General features: G+C 41.6%; 1 protein-coding gene across 1 annotated transcript in view; it reads left to right on the top strand.

Moving 5' to 3' along the window:
- The window catches only part of ASAH1 (N-acylsphingosine amidohydrolase 1), a 42,268-nt gene extending 32,598 nt beyond the window's left edge, over positions 1-9,670 (top strand). The window contains exons 12-14 of the mRNA XM_040334491.1: positions 777-900; positions 3,170-3,226; positions 8,718-9,670. Coding sequence (XP_040190425.1) covers positions 777-900; positions 3,170-3,226; positions 8,718-8,807 — 271 coding nt within the window. The 3' untranslated portion in view covers positions 8,808-9,670. The remainder of the gene's footprint in view (positions 1-776; positions 901-3,169; positions 3,227-8,717) is intronic.
- Positions 9,671-18,501: the final 8,831 nt, after the last annotated feature.

Below are 18,501 nucleotides of genomic sequence, written 5' to 3' on the forward strand. Positions count from 1 at the left end.
TGTAACGTGTCTTTTTATTGAGGGGGAGTATGAAAACAATTCTCTCCAGTTCGTTTACATTCATTACAAGGATTTTACTACTTCCCTGTATATGTAGTTTTGCTGCTGTTTCTCTTGAAACCGATACAGAATTAAATTTTTAAATATCTTTACCAACTTCCTAAGTGCTTAAGGGGAAGGCTGCCTCTCATATTGTCACACGATCAGTCCTAATGTTGCAATAGTAGTAGAATGCTGTGCTATATTAGATAATCTCTAATCCAGATCCATAGGTGTAGTTATTAAAGGGTTTGTAAAGGAATTTTTTTAATTTTTTTTTATTTTAATAGCTTCCTTTACCTTAATGCAGTTCTGTTTTCATGTCCTCATTGTTCGTTTTTGCTCTCAAGTGGCTGTAATTCTTCTCTGATCTCCACACTTCCTGGTTGTCTGTTTCCTGATAACCACAGTGCTGGGAGCTTTCTCTCTGTGGTCACTAATCAAGGAGGTGTGATTACTGTGTGTCTAAAACCCCTCAGCACCAATCAGTTTCGTTTTCCAAACCATCACTGCCCTGTATTGGCTCTGTGGCTCTGTACAGCACAGAGGCAGGAAACAACATGCAAAAACGAAACTAGAAACTACAGGTGCATTTTTTATGATTGATTTTTATCTATTTTTAATCGTTTTTAAAAGGAATCAGTTAACTATTATTTCTCTATACCCTGTAAACAGTCCTTTCAGCAAAAAAATTTTTTTTATTTACAACTCCTTTAATTTATGTGGCTATATTTCAGACTGGATACTCAGAAGGGTGAATGGTATGTCCTGGAAACAAACTATGACCATTGGAAGCCTCCTCTATTCGTTGATAACAGAAGAGATCCGGCCATGAAATGCATGAACCAAACAGGACAAAAGGTAACTTGAAGCATTTCCTAACTTCACAAACGTTGTAGCGTATTACTGTAGTCTTAAAAATTATAGCTATATTAGTTTTTCTTTAAAGCTTTTTTTTTTCCCCTTTATTTTAACCTGGTGAACTGTCATTAACGCATCTCCTGTCCAAGAATGACAATGCTTACTCACTGGACTGTATTATTGAAGAGCAGTGTTGTCTACTTAGGACAGGTAGAGTGTAAGGCCCCTTTCACACTGGGGCGGGAGGTGCGGTGGCGATATTGCGTCGCTAAAAATAGCGGCACTATACCGTCGGAATTGCCACGGGATTCAACCGCTAGCGGTGCGGTATTAACCCCTGCTAGCGGCCGATAAAGGGTTAATACCGGGCGGTATTGCTGCGGTTTCCCATTGCTTTAAATGGGAAGGAGCGGTATACACGCCGCTCCTCTCACCGCTCCAAAGATGCTGCTGGCAGGAGATTTTTTTTCTCTCCCGCCAGCGCATAGCCTCAGTGTGAAAGCCCTTGGGCTTTCACATTGAGTATGCAGTGCAGGAGTTTTTCAGTCGGTATAGCAGCGCTATTTTTAGCGCTGTACCGCCTGAAAAACTCCTCCGTGTGAAAGGGGTCTTAGTCTGTTTCAGAGTGGACAGTTCAGTTTGTGGTTGCTGGAGCCACAGATAAGGTTTAAAGGAAGAATCTAAAGCCCCATACACACTATCAGTTTTCCTGCAGGTTTTTCACTTCAGGTTTACCAAAACCATGTAGTATAAGGGCCTGCCTCATTGCATACGAATTGAAACTCTTAAGGTTTGACCTCATTAGATGGTTTTGGTAAACCTGAAGAGAAAAACCTGCAAGAAAACTGATAGTGTGTATGGGGCTTTAGATTCTTCCTTTAAATCTTATCAGTTTTACCATCTAATATGAGGTCAAACCTTAAGAGTTTCAATTCGTATGCAATCAGGCAGGTCCTTGTACTACATGGTTTTGGTAAGCCTGAAGTGAAAAACCTGCAGGAAAACTGATAGTGTGTATGGGGCTTTACACCTTAAAATCTTTCAAAGGTCACATAGGAGAGTGCTATGCTAGGCTCAAGCACTTAAACCCCGCCCCCCGCAAAAAATGTAATGTTAAGCTCCAGCCCCCACATGCACATGCCCAAATCTGTGAGACCAGTATAAAGCAAAAGGTCTGAGTCCTCCTAGATATAAAATCATATAATCTGTATACAATCAATTTTTTTTGTTTTGAACATGTGCTGCCACCTGTAGACCTGTAATATCGGGGTCCTCCCTGAGTCAAGCAGCTAGCGGTTCTACTGCAACATTGTACAGGAGGGGGGAAAGGGGACAGCTCAGTCTGATCCTCCTGGGGAGTGGAAAAAACCTCAGATGTCCACCCACACATTCTGTCCATGAGTATAGGCTTAGATGTTGAAATAATTTAGTACATTGGGGGCCAAACCCAAGGCTACCAGTTTTCTCTGCTTTCCTCCTGTTAAGCTATCCCCCCACACACTTAGAAATTGCAACCTAGGAGAACACTTAACCCTTTGATTGCCCCTGATGTTAACCCCTACCCTGCCAGTGTAAATTTAGTGCACTGCACTGGTGTCACTGGTCCCCAAAAAGTGTCAGTTGGTGTCCGATTTTGTCCGCAGCAAATTTGCATTCCCGCTAAAAATCTCTGATCACCGCCATTACTAATTAAAAGGAAAAATGCCAAAAAATATCCCTTAGTTTGTAGACACGATAACGTTTACGCAAACTAATCAATTATAAAAAAAAAAACTGTAGTGTGTGTGTGTGTGTGTGTGTGTGTGTGTGTGTGTGTGTGTGTGTGTGTGTGTGTGTGTGTGTATATATATATATATATATATATATATATATATATATATATATATATATATATATATATATATATATATAATTTTCACACATACATACATACATACATACATACATACTTTTTTGCTATAAAACCTATCCAAAAAAAAAAATGTATGTGTGATATATTGTGTTATTTATATATAATATATTTTTTTATTTTTGTTTTTGTTTATAGAGGTGATCATATACCACCAAAAGAAAACTATTTGTGGGGGGGAAAAAATATAAATTTTATTTGGGTACATTGTTGCACGGAAGCGCACTTGTTAGTTAAAGCAACGCAGTGCCATATTGCAGAAAATGGCCTGGTGATAAAAGGGCTGAAGTGGTTAAACATTTTGATAGAGCAGATTTGTATTTTAATTGCTGTAACTTTTTTTTCTGCTCATCTTTGCAGGGCATTTCATTTACAACAATCTATGATGTGCTTTCTACTAAGCCTGTTCTTAACAAGGTAAACTTTACACCAATGTATCTGGATATATGCACTTAAAAACGTACAAATCCACCTAAACTGTGTAATCCCTCTTGGGTGAAGGTTGGTGGGGGTTAGTCAGCTTTTTCTGTAACGTCCTTTAATGTTCAGTGAACCCGGAGGCATTATATTGTGGTCCCCATCACTGCAACCTGTGTGCAGTATACAGCCAGTGGCGGTGCGTCCATTAAGGGTGCTGCCCCCTCTGTCACACCATCCCCTATATGACTAATGGACAGATTTTTGCATTGCTTGAATCTATCCATGGCCGCTGCCACCCCCTATTCAGGCATCCGTCCCCTTTTTTTTTTTTTAAGCACCCGATTTTAGAGCCATATGCTCTATAGGCTTCAAAAAAGGGTGGACTCGGAGCGCAGAGCATTGCGCTCGGAAGCCACCCAGGTGTGTTGGAAAAGCAAATTAATATTTGCTTTTCTAACACTGAACCGCTAATCGGGAAGCACAGGTTTATTACCCGTCACCTGATTGACCTGAAGGCAGAGGCGATCCTATTTGGAACAGAAGAATAGATGCAGGGAAGCATGGAGGACCTGCTGCTCATCCCACATAGCTTGCCGTCATCAACAGCGGGTGGGGGTCACAGTGGCTGCATATTATGGGGCACAGTGAGGCTGCAATGCAAGTTTTTTTTAAGTTTGCCTGCACCCCTCCAAAAATTTTGAGCACCAGCCGCTACAGAGTATAGAACAATGGCTGTCACTTCCAGATCTCTTCATGTGCCCAGGAAGCTCAGCTCATTTTATGCAAACTGACCTCAGATGGATAGTCTTGGACCACCCCCCTCATGCTATGTATGCTCTGTTAGTCCACGAGAATACCCATCCTATTGATGGACCAACAGAAAAGTGCATGACGGGAGGGCCAAGCAGTGACTTTCTTATCTGAATTCAGAATTTGCATAAATTCGATTTTGGAGCTCCCAGGGCACTTAGAAATTAAATATTTTACCTCCAAAATCTCTTTAATAACAATTTAGGTGTTTAACGCGAAAATCTTTATCCTTGCAATGGGTTCTCCTCATCACTTCAAGGATTAACAGCTTTTATGATCAATAGGAGGTTATACCTACCTTATTCCTCACTCTGCCAGCAACCAGTGCGCTCCTGCACTGCTTGTTGCTCCTGCGTTGTGGACAGGAGCTCAGAGTCTTCCAGCAGGATTGCAGCAGACCAGTCAGGCAGAAAAGGGCAGAGGGTTCAGCGGATGAGTAGCAAGAACAGGAGGCCTGCAGCAACAAAGAATAAGGTAAGTATATAATGAGCAAAAAAAGATTGCCCTTGCAATGGTTCTCCCTTTCCATTGCAAGAGTTAACTGCTTGTTTTGCCTTTGGGATGACGAATAAGGTTATATATTTACCTTGGATATGTGTGAACACCGCTCTAGGTTAGTCTCCCATCTCCACCTGGAAGAAAAAACAGGTGCTGGCCCCGTCCAACACGGATGCCAATGAGCAAAAAATAATTCTGGTTGGCCGCATGTTCAGTAAAATCACCTTTATTTCAGCAAGTCCAAAAACACAAATGGAGGGGAACAACATCTAACGCTTTTTAAGCTCCCTTGGCGCTTCATCATACCTTACATACAAATGTCCACTACAAAGCGAGATTTGTGTGTGTGTGTGTGTGTGTATGTATGTATGTATGTATATGTATATGTATAAATATAAATTATAATTTTTTTCATGTATTTACCAAAACATATTAAAGCTATAGTTGTGCAGGTTTAATTTGAGGGTATGTGCATCCAAATCGGAAGAAGGGTTTAGGAAATGCAGCTCTAAGAATAGCCATACCCCCTTTTTCGAGGGACCAAAAGTAATTGGACAATTGAATCCAAAGCTGTTTTATTGACAGGTGTTGGCTACTCTGTTTTTTCAACAATTAAGCAGGTAAAAGGTCTGGAGTTTATTCTTCTAAAGGCCCATACACACGATACGAAAATCGGATAGAAAATTTTGTACGACGAGCTGTCTGCTCGTCGTACAAAATGCTTTTGACAGACGATTTACGCTTTTTCCTCAGACAAAAGCTGGATGTGCAGACTCTAATTTTTTTTGTCGGATGTGCATTCAGTGTCCGATTTTCTTTTCATTTCATTAGTACAGTTTTCGTACGAAAGAATACATAAGAGCAAGACTACACATGCTCAGAAACAAAAGAATACATACAAAACTATTCAACACAGTACGTCACTTCTGACGTATTCTGTCGTACGAAAGTTTTTGTATTGCGAGTAACCTTTTCACTTTCGGCATGAGACTAGCTTGCCACAAAAAAACGGATGTTCGGTCGTCCGAAAATCTAAGTGTGTGTATGAGGCTATAGTGTGGTATTTTCATTTGGAATCTTTTGCTGTGAACCTTCATCATGCGTTCAAAGAAGCTGCCCATGCACGTGAAACAGGCCATTGTAAGGCTTCAAAAATTAAACCAATCCATCAGAGAGATAAAAGCAACATTAGGAGTGGCCAAATCAACAGTTTGGTACATTCTGAGGAAAGAAGAACGAACTGGTGAGCTCAGCAACATAAAAAGACCTGGATGTCCATGGAAGACAACAGTGGTGGATGATCACATGATCTTCTCTATGGTAAAAAATAAAACTATTCACAATGTAACGGCACCCCAAATGGGACAGGAGTTAAGGCCGTTTAGGATATTCCCTTTCCGAAAACAAGGCAGCTACTGACGCACCACAATCAGGCGAACAAGACCCATAAGTATAATACGAGACACAGCTCTGTATGAAGTTCCAAACAGGGAATAAATTTAATGAGAAAATACAGGCTCTTGTATACAATTTAGGATACCACAGGAGATATGGCTCGGATCCACCCACAACATCACTCAATGGTTTCCTAGCGAGCCCCCCCCAATACACATCATCCTCAATACATCTCTTAGCAGACACCCTGACTCCAGGGCCTGACCTAATTTACATGAGCTAATTAACTACATCTGATGACTCAGACACCTGATCTTTAGGCTGTCTGTTATCTTACAATACACAATATCATCCATACACCTTCACACAATTGCAGGGTCAATTAGCCCTTTCCACAAAGCGAAGATCTTTAGAAGTTAGTCTGGATTCAATTTACATTACACAGGCAGCCAGGTAGCTGGAGGTGATGACATTAACATCTTTCAATTAACCTGTTGAGTTCAGAATCAACAAACCGTAATTAGTTCTTTAAAGATATCCTGGAATATATTGTGGATAATCATTACTGCCCCATCTCAGGTAGTCCAAGATATATTCTGAATGTCCATTATTTTCTGGCTCATGCTTTCCAAGAGCTTCTGGGTTCCACGGGCCCTCCTGTTATCCACAACATCCAGACACTCTCCAGGAGGTGGGCGTATCATTGTCAAAGTAGACAATCAAGAGAAGACTTCACAAAAGCAAATGCAGAGGGATCACCACAAGGTGCAAAGCATTCTTTGGACGGATGAAACCAACATTAATCTTAAAAAATTTAATTGGGTTCCATTTTTATTTTCTATTCAGCCTGTTTTTTATAGAATTCTTGTGATGTTTTATATCAGTTTATATATGTTCGTTTCTGCATTTGCACCCCCAAACACTGGTGGTCATCTGCCAATTGACAGCCATAAACCAATTGTTGCACACAAATTTTGATATATTAATATAATATGACATTTAAATATGAGCTCTGACTAAGCACTAAGGGAGTGTGAAAGGTGTTAGATGGTGATGCTGTTCCCCTCTATTTTGTGTTTTTGGACTTTTTTTTTTTTTTTTTGGACTTGCTAAAATTAAGGTTTTTTTTTTTTTTTTTAATGGACGTGCAACCAACCAGAATTTTTTTTTGCTTATTGGAATCCATGATAGACAGGGTCAGCACCAGGTGTGTTTAGTGCAGGCGAAGTTGGGAGACTAACCTAGAGCTGTGTTCACACATACAAGGTAAGTATATAACCTTATTTGTCATCACCTAGGCAAAACAAGCAGTTGACTCTAGCAGTGGTTCTCCCTTTCCATTTCAAGAGTAAAAATAAATGTCCCTTAAGTTCAGCTTTAGGCAGTATAAGAGTACTTGTACTTTTTTCATTGATTGTATGCCACAAAATATCAAACAGATCACATGTTTTTTCAGTATTTCTCTACTGATGCTCCAGTTATCAATGTTTCTGGAATGCTTGTTTTTAAATTTATCACATTTTACAATATGCAAGAAGATGAATAATAAGAAAGTAAAGTTAAAGCGTAGTTCCACCCAAAAGTGGAACTTCGCTTAATCCACTCCTTGCCCCCTTACATTACACATTTGGCATGTCATTTTTTTGGGGGGGGGAGTGGGGGCTTCAGGAGGAGTGGAACTTCCTGTCCCACTTCCTCCTTCTGCCCTGGGACCGCCTAGGCGATACGTCATATTGCCTACAGCGGCCCCTCCCTGTGGGCGATCAACTGGGACACGTGACAGGTCCCAGGCGATCGCCTGACCAATCACAGTGCGCAGCGCCGCTCGCGCATGCGTAGTGAGTGCCCGGCCGTGAAGCCGAAAGCTGTCACGGCCCGGTGCCCACACTAAGAATAAAGACACCGGACGGAGGGGGGGGGGGGGAGAGGAGCGGAGCTCTGGCCGGTGTGTCGCTGGACCGTGGAGCAGGTGAGTGCATGTTTATTAAAAGCCAGCAGCTACACTTTTTGTAGCTGCTGACTTTTAATAAACATTAAAAAAGCCTGGAACTCCCCTTTAAGAATAAAGTAGGTGGTGAACCTGCAGTGCATTATATAAGGCTTCTTGGGATGTAAACTGGCAGCTGTGCGAAATCCTAACCTGTACAAACAAATGGCAACCGTACAAACTAAACCCCTGTTTTTAATGCAAACTGTTAGGATCATTTGGTTGGTTTCAGGCTGGCTGGGAATTTTCTTTGGTTGTGAATCCTAAGCATGCATGCAGTGTACACTTGGAAGATAAAAATAATAAAGCACCTGGGTGATATATTTAGTAGTACAGTCCACATAGCTTTCTTTTTCAAGGGTTCATGGGTTAGGCTAATAAAAGCCGCCCAAATGTCCAGAATAATCAATGTATTTTTGAAGTGAGTGTGAGTGAGTAAGTAACTTGTATAGCGCAGCAAATGTGAACTTAATCGCCTCAAGGCGCTTGGAATCCAGCGTCGTACCGGTCTTTCAGAAGAGGTGGGTCTTTAGTTTTTTCCTAAATGCCTGATGGTTTTCCTCCAAGCGGATGGTGGTGGGTAAAGCATTCCAGAGCCGTGGTCCTTGGACCGAGAATCTACGTTCTCCCTTCGATTTGTAGCGGGATTTAGGCATTTTGTTAGAAAGTAAAATCAGGCATCTAATTGGCTGGATTGGCTGCCACAAGCCCACTGTTGTGTGCTGCTGCTGCTGCTATGATTATATAATCTGTTCTATGATTCTGTGTCTTGATGTGTTTTTGTTTTCTTTCCTGCAGCTTACCACATACACAGCCATGATGTCAATTTCTGAGAACAAGTTTGAGGCCTACCTTAGGGACTGTCCAGACCCCTGCATGCCTTGGTGATAAGGCAAATGCTGGAACTCTGCAGCCATAGAAAATTGAAGCTTCCATGGCTTGAAAACTCTTTACTCTCTTCCCAAAGAGACTGCAATAACAAGCCATTGTGTACTCTTCTCATGCGACTCTAGCAGATTGCACTCCTTTAAAAATGTATTTATATTAATAGTGAGATTTATCTTTTTTAAGTCTTGGAAGCCATTTTAACCAATCATATGTCCAAACCAGCGTCTTACAATCTAAATCCAAATGAGCATATGTTATCCGTTTCCTTTCTACAAGCTTAGACATGTTCTGCATATGGTGGCATGCTATGAGCAAAGTTACACGCAGAGCAGACAGCTGTCCTATCACTAAAATGAAGCCAAAAAGATTACTAATATATTTCATCACATGCCAGCGTGTGGTGTGTGTTGGTGTTTTTTTTTTTTTTTTTTTTATGGGATTAGTTCCACGTTAATGCTTGCATTAATACTGAGCAAATATTACAGAACAATTTAACAAAACGGGAATATAATTTCTAAATGGTTTACTGTACTGTGACAAAGGCAGGGAGATGTAAATAAATTGCTAATGTTTGTTTTTGTAGAAAATTGATATAATTGTATGTTCGGTACACACACACTGTACAAGTAACACGTTGCTGTCAGAATGTATACCAGGCTCTCCTAATCCGTTTAATATTTTTGCATAATATGCTTCTCAGTTTTGTGTGCACTAAACAAAACGGTGTATTGCAGACTTTTTATCACTCAAATACATTAGCATTGTGATTTACTAAAGACTACTGCAATGCATTGCACTAACCTTAACCCGTGGGAACCTTCAGTCACCATAAACACCAAGGGGCTTGATTCAAGTAGCCCGCCGTAAGTTTGTGCGGGCGTAGCGTATGTTATTTACGCTACGCTGCCGCAACTTGCACGGGCAAGTGCAGTATTCACAAAGCACTTGCTCCGTAAGTTGTGGCGGTGTAGCGTAAATGGGTCCGGCGTAAGCGCGCCTAATTCAAATTAGTATGAGGGGGGCGTGTTTTATGTAAATGGATGCTGACCCAACGTGATTGACGTTTTTCCCGAACGGCGCATGCGCTGTCCGTGCAATTTCCCAGTGTGCATTGCTCCAAAGTACGCCGCAAGGACGTCATTGGTTTCGACGTGAATGTAAATTACGTCCAGCCCTATTCGCGAACGACTTACGCAAACGACGTAAAAAATTAAAAATTCAACGCGGTAACGTCCATACTTAACATTGCGTACGCCTCATTATAGCAGGAGCAACCTTACGCCGAAAAAGCCTAACGTAAATGACGTAAAAAAATAGCGCCGGGCGTATGTAAATTTGTGAATCGGCGTATCTAGGTCATTTGCATATTCTACGCCGAAAACGACGGAAGCGCCACCTAGCGGCCAGTGTAAATATGTACCCTAAGATACGACGGTGTAAGAGACTTACGCCAGTCGGATCTTAGGCTAATGTCGGCGTATCTTGCTTTCTGAATACAGAAAAAAGATACGCCGGTGCAGCTTTGAATTTTACGTGGCGTATCTATAGATACGCCGGCATAAATCAATGCTGAATCTAGCCCCAGGTTTAAAGAGTACCTGTAGTATGCGGGAAAAGTGGACATTGATTGCCTTGTGGGATTTTCCAGTAATTGTTTTTAGAGGTCTTTGGAAGAAAGATGAACTCTAAATGTCATACTAGTTTTAGCTTTTACTGATAAGTTTTTGCTTTCTTCTTTTTGGTACAAGGTGTTATTGTGAAATAGTTTACTTGACGTGATTGTAGCCGTATTAGTGCAATTGTGACAGAAAAAATTGAGTACTGTCCGTGAAACTTTTTTTTTTTATTTGCACTAATGTACAATTTTTCAGGACAAGCTTTCGGGGTGTTTCCCCTTTAAGGTCCAAGCAGTACTGATCAATACGGTACAATTCAGTACTGCTTGGACCTTGAAGAAGGGGAAACCCCCCTGAAAGCTTGTCCTGAAAAATTGTATGTTGGTGCAAATAAAAAAAGTATCACGGACAGTACTCAATATTTTCTGAAATAGTTTACAATTACATTGATATGTTGATTTTTTGAATGACTGTTAGATCTAAATCGGACGTTTACTGGATTTGATTAAGATTGAAATAATTACTTTATTACTTTAAAATTAAAGCACAGTGTGTACGAGGGATGAGCCAATTGATTTAGTAAAGCCTTAATATATTAATGATGATTTTTTTTTCCAACTAGAATATCACAAATTAATGATTCCCATTAATATTTTCATGTAGATCGGTTTTGGTGAATCAAGCCTGATTTAAAAACAATTTGCTTATTCTTCAAGTCTACCTCCTTTTTTATAGCATTATGTTAAGCAAGGCCTTTAAGTGGAGTTTAATAAAAAGGCATCCTAACCTGTGTGGGCCTTGCAATATATTTTGTTTTGCACTGATAAACCAAATCTTTTTTTATGCAATGCAATTTAACCATACTGTATAAAAATCTATTTAAGAAAAAAAATAAAAATACTAGTTCTTCTATCACTTGGTGTTGTGTCTTTATTAAAGAGGAGTCGCTCTTGGTGCTTTTCATCTATTTAAAATTAATTATCTTTTAGCAAGCATTGCGGGGTATAATCAAGTCAGAATAACCTATTACTTACTTTATTTCCAATGTTTTAAAAATGTTGTCTTCCGGGCTAAGACGCCGTCATCTTGAGTCTGTGAAGAATATCATTTCTGCCCTTTCCTGTTTCTCGCCATAATATCGTGCATGCGCGATCTGACATTGCTGGATCGCCACTTATACCCAGCATATTGCATTGTCTGTGTGCTTATATATACACGTTCTGGATATGTGCGTGCCCGTCAGTCCTGCTTGATGTCTCCTAATCGCGATCTCTGGAAACAAGGAGGTTTACTCCCCATGTGACGTCACGTGGGGAGTTCCAGGATGCAGGGGAAAACTCTGTAGTCTCGCTGAGAGAGGAAATCATCACATTCACAGCACCCTGTCAATGGACGGATCACCCACGGAGTGTGCCGTAAATGTGGGGAAGGGAAGCGCATTCGCCAGTGACGTCAGAAAAGCTAAAAGGACGGATTGTAGCACGAGGTAAGGAGACATTTGCCAGCAGCAATCATTAGTGTTTTTTTCTGAGGATCACAAAACAGTAAAGTTGTGTGGGAGGGTTTACAACCACTTTAAAGGGGAGTTCCAGCCAATATTTATGTTTATTAAAAGTCAGCAGCTACAAAAAGTGTAGCTGCTGGCTTTTAATAAACAGACACTTACCTGCTCCAGTGACGCGCTGGACGGGGCTCCGCTCCTCTCCCCCCCTCTCCGGCCGGCTTCTTCATTGTCACTGTGGGCACCCGGCCGTGACGGCTTTCGGCTTCACGGCCGGGCACCCACTGCACATGCGCGAGCAGCACGGCCCGGCGCTGTGCTGTTTGATTGGACAGGCGATCGCCTAGGACCTGTCACGTGTCCTAGGCGATCGCCTACAGGGAGGGGCTGCCAAAAGGCGATTAAGCTTAATCGCCTTTGCAGCCCCTTGGCGGAAGGAGGAAGTGGAACAGGAAGTCCCCTTCTCCTGAAGCCCCCACTCCCCCCCCAAAAAAATTACATGCCAAATGTGGCATGTAAGGGGGTGAGGAGTGGGATAAGCGGAAGTTCCATTTTTTGGTGGAACTCCGCTTTAAAGTACTAGAAGGTTCTAGAAGTAGGACTCAAACGGGTATCCCCTTTTTCCCTTGCCTGCATTACTCTAATTTAATAGACAAGACCTTGCTGTATTTTAGTGATATCACTTTTATCTTAATAAACTTTTTTGCGGAGCTCTTTTCCACGCTTGCAGTGCATGGCAAATCAGCTTTAAATTTAAATGGTTTATCTCCTTCAGCAATAAAAAATATATGCATTAAATAACATTGCAATCACATAAAATATGTACCTGAATCAAAGGATTGTTTGAGTGGTCTTTCTTCACCTCCCCCCCTTTTTTATATATATATATATATATATATATATATATATATATATATATATATATATATATATATATATATATATATATATATATAAAATGATGGCCATTGCTATTCAATCCACTTCATATGTGATGACGCAATCCCAGGAAGGTGTGTGTGTGTTTTTTTTTTTTTTGACACCCATTATACCAGGGGTGTCCAAACTTTTTTCAAAGATGGCCAGATTTGATGAAGTGAACAGGCATGAGGGCCGACCATTTTGCCTGACATTCTTTGAACCATTAAAATTCGGTCTAAGTGTGTTCCTCCGAGCACTAATACACTGCTGTGTGTTGTGAAGAGATGAGCTCGGGCGTATTATTTGGATATACCGTATTTATTGGTGTATAACACACACCTTCACTTTAAGAGCGAAGTTTCAGGAAAAACATAAATAATAAAAAACTGTGAAGCAAAATAAGGGTCAGTGCCCATCTGCAGTCACACAAGTGCCAATCTGCAGACCCACCATTGCCATGAATGTAGCCTCACCATTTCCAGGAATGCACCCGCCATTGCCAGGAATGCAGCACTATTGCCAAGAATGCACTCGCCATTGCCAGGAATGCACTCATGAGTGCCAAAAAATTATTACAGGTGAATCTCCTGTTTACACAGCGGCCTCCTCATAGAAAGTCCCGCCTCCTTTGACAGAACAGTCGTCCAATGGCAGCGCGGGACTTCCTATTACAGAGGCTGTCCGTAAACAGGAAATACTCCTGTGTGTGTACGGCGGCGGCGCTCATCCTGCCTCCTGCCTGTCCCGTTCCAAGGCATTTACATCTTTTGTGGCCCCGGCGCTGGGAGATTGTCGGGGGCCACAAAAGATGTATATGTCTAAATAACCCTGTGGGCCGCGATTGGCCTGCGGGCCGGACTTTGGACATGCCTGCTCTATACAATGCTGCTTGACTGAGCGGCACTCACATGGCATTATGGAAGTGATACTCAGTCCAGGAGATAGATTCTAATAATAATCTGAAAAAGAAGAATGCATGGTGTTCTAGCTTAAGACTACATCAATGTCTGTACATATAGGGATTTTAAGGAGAAAACCATCTGGGGGTGGCAAAAGGTGGAGTTCCAATCTGAAATTACATATGTTACAGAGGCTTCATCATCACTCGTACAGTCCTTCTCTATGCTTTGACTGCACCTTTCCCTTCTAACGGACAGTAATACCTCTTGGAGCTATGAGACATACCCCCGTGGGAACATAAAGCCACCGAGAAGTGATGTTCCATAAACCTGGACAAGCTAATTTGGCAATTTACAATCCTGGTGATGCAACAGTCTCCTGCATTGCGTGATAGGGCAGCAAGATTTTTTTATCCCTATGCACAGTCAATGTAGGAATGGAAAAAAAAAATCATTAAGTCTTATAAAGACAGAGCTATAGAATTAATAAAGCTATTTTTAATTCTTTTGTAAAGAACGTCCCGTGTACATGGAGCCCAAGGGAGCACTTTTATCATTTCTATATTTATGGGTGGAGCACAATGAACTTTTGTTAGTGATGAAGGGTTGCTGCAATATGGGTGATATTAGTGAGGGAAATAGTAAATATAGGCAGCAGTATACAATATGTTGAAAAAGAGGCAATAGGAGTGGAGGAAATTTGTAATATAAAACATATGTATTTGAGTAAGGATTTGAGGGGAAGGGAGAAGCAATATAAACCAACAAGATTATTACAAGGAATAATAGAAAAGTTAAAGCGGAGTTCCAGTCCCCCAAACTTTCTTTTTTTAAAGATTGCTCTGTAATTGTGAAAACCTGTAATTGAACATTTCTAACATGTCATAATTTTTGCGCTTTTACTTTCTTGAAAAATTGTTTTTATTACTCACAGATCTCAGAAGCAGGCAGGTTCCATTTTAGCTGTGGGCATCTGAAGCCCTCCTGTGTTAATTTTCTGGATTCCTGTGCATGTGCAGTAAGGCCTCAGCGATGCCGTCCTGACTGACAGGTTGCTATAGCAATGTCAGCGTCGGTGGAAGTTCCTGCCCCATTGCTATAGCAACATATAATTTAGAGGAGAGGAAGGTAATAGAAGTCTGATCAGGCAGGGAATCAGCCTAAATGCAGTGGCATCGCTAGAGGGGTGCGGTCCACACCCGGGTGACACCATCCTGAGGGTGGCAAAAACCATGGCTTCCCTTTTGGTAGTCTTTTATTTTCAGCAGAAACACCTCCCGAGGCCGTGCCTGGCTGGTGTTTTCCTTCTTACTGACTACCCACTGCTGAGTTTGTGCCTGTCACTATATCTAATCCCCCGGGCAGGCAGCGTGGCTGCTGCTGCACACTAAGCTGCCTCCTGGGTGTACTGTGTACCAGTGGCATTGCTATGGGGGTCGCACCAAGGTGACACCCACCAGAGGGGTAACACCATCAAGGAAGATGGCAGTGGTAGCAGGTGCTGTCAAGCCCCCATCCACCCCCCCCCCATCAGTGAAGTGTTGACAGGGCCAGTGGGCTGCAGCTCTGCTGAACTCGGGCAGCGACGGTGTGATGGGGGAAGCGAGCTGCAGGCTCTCAGAATGTTTCCCCTGCTCGCCCCCCTCCTTCCTTTCTCCTGTCAGAGCAGAGGAGAGAGAGTGTCTCCCTCGCCCACTCTCATAATTTCCTGTCTGCAAAGAACGGGCGATTTTCGCAAGGACTTATGGGATACATGATGCCGCTATCCCAGGAACCCTTGCAAGTCACCTAGTGACGTAATTGTCTAGGCGGGGATGCAGAAGTTAAGAAGAAATAAAATAAATAAAGGTATTTCTAAGCAAAAAAAAATAAAAATTACATTGTGAAAAGGATGAGCTAAGGGGATGCAATACAGTACAGAGAAAATTCTGAGAATGGGTGGAACTCCGCTTTTAATATTCGTCTAAAATTATACTTTTTTTTTTTATCATAAAGGCATTTCTATGCACCAGTCAGTAACTTTGTCTAGGCTGAGATCATATAATTTGCATACTGCAGGCAGAAGGAATCCTCTCATCAATCTTCTCTCCCCCAGCGATTATACTGCATCATTGTAACTTTGTAGCAAATCACAAGGTGAAAAGCAGTTCTAGTTCTGAACACTATTAATAAGGTCTTTTCAGTGAATATCCCGACTAGGGATGAGCCGAACACCCCCGGTTCGGTTCGCACCAGAACCTTTGAACATACCGAACGTTCGCGCGAACCTTTAGAACCCCATTGAAGTCTATGGGACTTGAACGTTCGAATTCAAAAGTGCTAATTTTAAAGGCTAATATGCAAGTTATTTTCGTAAAACGGCTTTGAGAACCCAGGTCTTGCCACAGGGAACATGTATCAATGGAAAAAAAAAGTTTTAAAAACTGTCGTTTTTTCTGGAGCAGTGATTTCGAGTCGAACGTGAGGCAGTCATGAGGATTCAACCACCAAGAAAGAGAGGCTTTCCCAAGTAAGACCTATCGGTGTTCAGGGCCGGATTAACAATGGGGCTGATGGAGCTGCAGCTCCAGGCCCCTTTCTCAAGATAGGCCCATTTGCCCAAAAAAAAAAAAAAATTTTTTTTTTTTTTTTTTTTTTTTTTTTTAAGAATTTTTTTTTTTCCAAGATCGAATTTGGGGGGTTGTAGCTCGATGACCAGAGGTCACAGAAACCCCACATTTGGGGGTAGGCATGGGATAAGCTACCCCACAACTGGTTAAAATATGGGACGGCTATCATTTATGGTTCCGGAGATACGGGCCTGCTTGCACAGCCTGTCAGAAGCTACATTCAGAGGGGCCAATATAAATACAAGCTGACACACTACAGCAGACTGATAGGATCACAGTGCTTATAATAATTATTTGTATATTACTCATGGTAATTAACCCCTTGCCACCCAGGCCAATTCTGACACTTCTCTACTACATGTAAAAATCATCATTTGTTTTTTGCTAGAAAATTACTCTATGGTGGTCTTTGCACTTTTTATGTTGCAGGGTACAGAGCTGCACGATTCTGGCTAAAATATAAATTGCAATTTTTTTGCTTAGAAGATAGATCACGATTCTCTCACGATTGTTGCGGCGTAACATCATCTTTCACATTAAAACAAAACAAAAAAAAAAAAAATGGGCTAACTTCACTGTTTTGTTTTTATTATTCATTGAAGTGGGAAAATGCAGTGTGACAGAACATATTGCAGCAATAGCCATTGTATTCCCTAGAGTCTCTGCTAAAATATATATAATGTTTGGCAGTTCCAAGTAATTTTCTAGCAAATAATATTGCTTTCTAACTTAAGAAACAAGTGTTGGACTTTAAGTGGTTAAATTTAGTTACAATGTTAGTTAGTTACAATGTTTCATTTTGTTTACAAACTTCGCAGACTGCCCAGATTTTTTCTTTACACACAGAAGTGTATCCCTTTGATCTAAGAAGGAAGTGTCAGTTACAATGTTACCTGTTAAAAACTTGGCAGACTGCCCAGATATTTTCTTTTGACAGCTGAAAGTCTCTCCACTTGTTATATGAAAGAATCAGCAAACTCTGCATTGAAGATCGTCAGGGAGGATGAATCGAGATCACGATTTTTTTAACGATTAATTGTGCAGCTCTAGCACGGTATTTGTGCAGCAATTTTTCAAACATGTTTTTTTGGAAAAAAATGTTTCATTCATTAAAAAAACAGTTAGTTAGTTAAGTTAGCACAATTTTTCTTGGTATCCTAAGCGATGCTTTACATTTTTTTAGGTTACATGTTTAGAGTTACAGAGGAGGTCTAGTACTAGAATTATTGTTCTCACTCTAACGATCGTGGCGTATGTAACCTGTGTGTATCTGGCTCTGATACTACCAGTGCCTACCCAGCCACTGACTAGTATCTCTCCCCAGCCTGTCCCCACACACCCTCTCACCTGCTGACCTGTGGATGGGGGAATCACTCCTGCAGTGTTATTGTGTTCTGCCAGTGCGTACAATGATCAGTGTTGCTAACTTTAGCTGGCAGCACTGATTGTTTTAAGAAAAAAAAAACAGGCTGGTTGTACTCAAGTTGATTAATAGATTGACTTGTGTAAAACCAGCTAGCCCATACATAGATTGACTATGGCTGGTCTCTGCATAATTGGCGTAATTTCAATCCATGTTTGACCCGCTTAACCACTACTCAGTCCCTAAATATCCTTCCACTCCTGTACATAGTGCTCACTGTCATACTCTCCACACTCCTCTCCTATACATAGTGCCCACTGTCATACCCTACACACTCCTCTCCTGTACATAGTGCCCACTGTCATACCCTACACACTCCTCTCCTATACATAGCGCCCACTGTCATACCCTTCACACTCCTCTCCTTTACATAGTGCCTGCTGTCATACTCTCCACACTTCTATCCTATACATAGTACCCACTGTCATACCCTACACACTCCTCTCCTGTACATAGTGCCCACTGTCATACCCTCCACACTCCTCTCCTATACATAGCGCCCACTGTCATACCCTTCACACTCCTCTCCTGTACAAAGTGCCTGCTGTCATACACTTCTCTCCTGTACTTAGTGCCCACTGTCGCACCCTCCACACTCCTCTCCTGTACATACTGCTCACTGTCATACCCTCCACACTCCTCTCCTATACATAGTGCCCACTGTCATACCCTCCACACTCCTCTCCTATACATAGAGCCCACTATCATACCATCTACATTCCTCT

The sequence above is a fragment of the Rana temporaria genome, chromosome 1, assembly GCF_905171775.1.
Source record: "Rana temporaria chromosome 1, aRanTem1.1, whole genome shotgun sequence".
Lineage (NCBI taxonomy): Eukaryota > Metazoa > Chordata > Amphibia > Anura > Ranidae > Rana > Rana temporaria.